Below are 2,410 nucleotides of genomic sequence, written 5' to 3'. Positions count from 1 at the left end.
TCATAATTGTGTTTTTGAATAATATAGTTATATTATACTTGTTCTTATATTGGAAAATGTGGTATTGTAGGCTTTGAGGATGTTGATGTGCGATCATTTACACTCGCCGGATCCATATAACCAAATTGTTGAGGCACAGTTATGCGAGACTGGATTTTATTATGTATCCCAAATTGGAGTTATTAAAGGCCAGTCAGCAATGATTAATGCTCTGATTGAGAGATGGCGGCCCGAGACTCATACTTTTCATTTTCCGGTTGGTGAGTGTGCCGTGACCTTGGAGGATGTGGCGGTAATTCTCGGCCTGCCAACAAATGGTCTTCCGGTTACAGGTCCGACCATGAGTAGCTTCGAGGCATTGGAAGCCGAGTGCTTGCACCAATTTGGAGTTGCACCCAGCAAAAATGACTGTAGAGGGAGCTTTATAAAATTAACGTGGTTTAGGGGTGTGAGAGATCGTATAGTGTTGAATGATGATGTGCACATGCAGATGTATGTAAAGTGTCACATAATGTTGTTATTTGGGAAAATTCTGTTTGCAGATAAGTCAGGTGCAACGGTGCACTGAAAATTTTTACCTTTGCTCCGTAACTTCGGTGGGATCATACAGTTTAGTTGGGGTTCGGCATGCCTGGCACACTTGTATAGATCATTGTGTAGGGCAACTCGTGTCGACTGCAAGGAGATGGACGGTCCACTGACACTGTTGGTCAGTTGGGCTTGGATCCGGCTACCATTTCTAGCGCCGATTCCTGGCAATCCCCGAGTGTTCCCAATTGCAAACAGGTCATTTTGATTAAAGTATGCATTGAAAGAATTGATAGAAATTGTATTCTGTTTATGGTAAGATAAGTTAACAAATGGATTGTCCGTCTGCAGGTGGCATAACTGGGACCGTCAAAACTATGCCTACCGATATAAAACGCTTGCGCACTACAGGAGGTTGTTGGATGATCTACAAGAAGGACAGGTATTGTGTAAAATACAAGTACCTTATGTAACTTCTTAAGTGAAGTAGTTGTTGTGTAATCATCTGACTGGTTCGATGTGTCCAGTTAGTTTGGCAGGCTTATGGCATTGGGTACATCGACCCGGACGTAATTCCTTTAGCCATCCGTCATAATTCGGTTATGTGGAGTGCCACAGTGCCACTTATATCTTTTGAATGCATCGAGTGGCATGCAACTGATAGAGTCAGGAGGCAATTTGGATTGACACAGGGTGTTCCTAGTGAAGAGCGGGATCTAGGTGCATCACACGGCGAAGTTCTAACTGGGCCTAAGAATCAAGATTGGGCCAATACCCACTCGCGTTGGGTGATGCAATGGACCAATCGATATAGTCACATTCTATCTGAAGACTTGGAGCATTTACATTATCCGTTGGAAATTTACATGCATTGGTACCGAGATGCATATGGTGACCCCTTGCAATTGTCGAACCTTGTTTTTGAAGAGAATCCAGAAGGTCCTCCACCACCACCACCGGCACCAGAACCGGAACCGGAACCGGCAGCCGTACCTCCACCACCACCGCCACCGGAACCGCCTCAACAAGGGGTTGAGTATTTTGCACCATATGTTCCTAACACGCATCCGTCTGATTATTACTCAGTGCCAGTCCCGTCACATCAACAATTTTGGGGTGGTCCACATTTTGAGTATGGAGAGCAACCTTCATTCAATCAGCTGCTTGGTTTCATGGCATCAGGGTCGCACCACACATATTCAGGTAATTATGTTGACATTCCCACCGACCATCAAGCACATTTGGGTGGTATTACTCCAGCTAGGAGGTCATTCGATTTGAGATCTCGGGTTCGCACTTCATCTGATAATTCTGGTGTCAGAATGTCTGTTGACTCGAGTAGAAGTACTGAAGCGGCGGGAGGGATCATACAAAGTGGAAACCCTAGACGTATTCCGATTACTCTTCCTCATGAGGAAACTGATAACTACTTAGTCGACCATCCAGAGGATGAGGCTGAGGATGAGGATGAGGATGATGATGAGGATGAGGATGAGGATGAGGAAGAGGATGAGGGTGATGATGAGGATGACGATGCCGCTAACGAGGATCCAGCGCCTAGTGCAGGTAAAATAAACTGTTAGTAATGATTTAGGGCTTGAATTTCTATTAGTAGCTTCATGGTGAACTTCTATTTATATTTGTATTTGTATTCCACAATGAACTTGTATTTGTATTTGTTGTATTTATATTTATATTCGTATTTGTATTCGACAATGAACTTGTATTTGTATTTGTTGTGTTTTCATAGGTACGGCCACAAGTGAAAAAGGTAAAGGTTACAACCTCAGAGCTGATCCTCCACGTCGGAGTGCAAACCGGTATACACCATCCGCCTTTAACAGGATTGCAAAGAAGTGCAGAAAGTTATACAAAGATATGA

The 2,410-nt window shown here is 43.8% G+C and overlaps 1 protein-coding gene across 1 annotated transcript; it reads left to right on the top strand.

The window, feature by feature from the left end:
* On the top strand, nucleotides 102-2,410 carry LOC110263792 (breast cancer anti-estrogen resistance protein 1-like). The gene is made up of 3 exons (XM_021105584.1): nucleotides 102-786; nucleotides 880-1,982; nucleotides 2,279-2,410. The coding sequence occupies exons 2-3, from the start codon at nucleotides 1,131-1,133 to the stop codon at nucleotides 2,408-2,410; spliced, it is 984 nt and encodes a 327-aa protein (XP_020961243.1). The 5' UTR covers nucleotides 102-786; nucleotides 880-1,130.

This window comes from Arachis ipaensis, chromosome B06 (genome assembly GCF_000816755.2).
Source record: "Arachis ipaensis cultivar K30076 chromosome B06, Araip1.1, whole genome shotgun sequence".
NCBI classification, from domain to species: Eukaryota; Viridiplantae; Streptophyta; class Magnoliopsida; order Fabales; family Fabaceae; genus Arachis; species Arachis ipaensis.
This window is presented reverse-complemented; position numbering and strand designations above follow the sequence as displayed.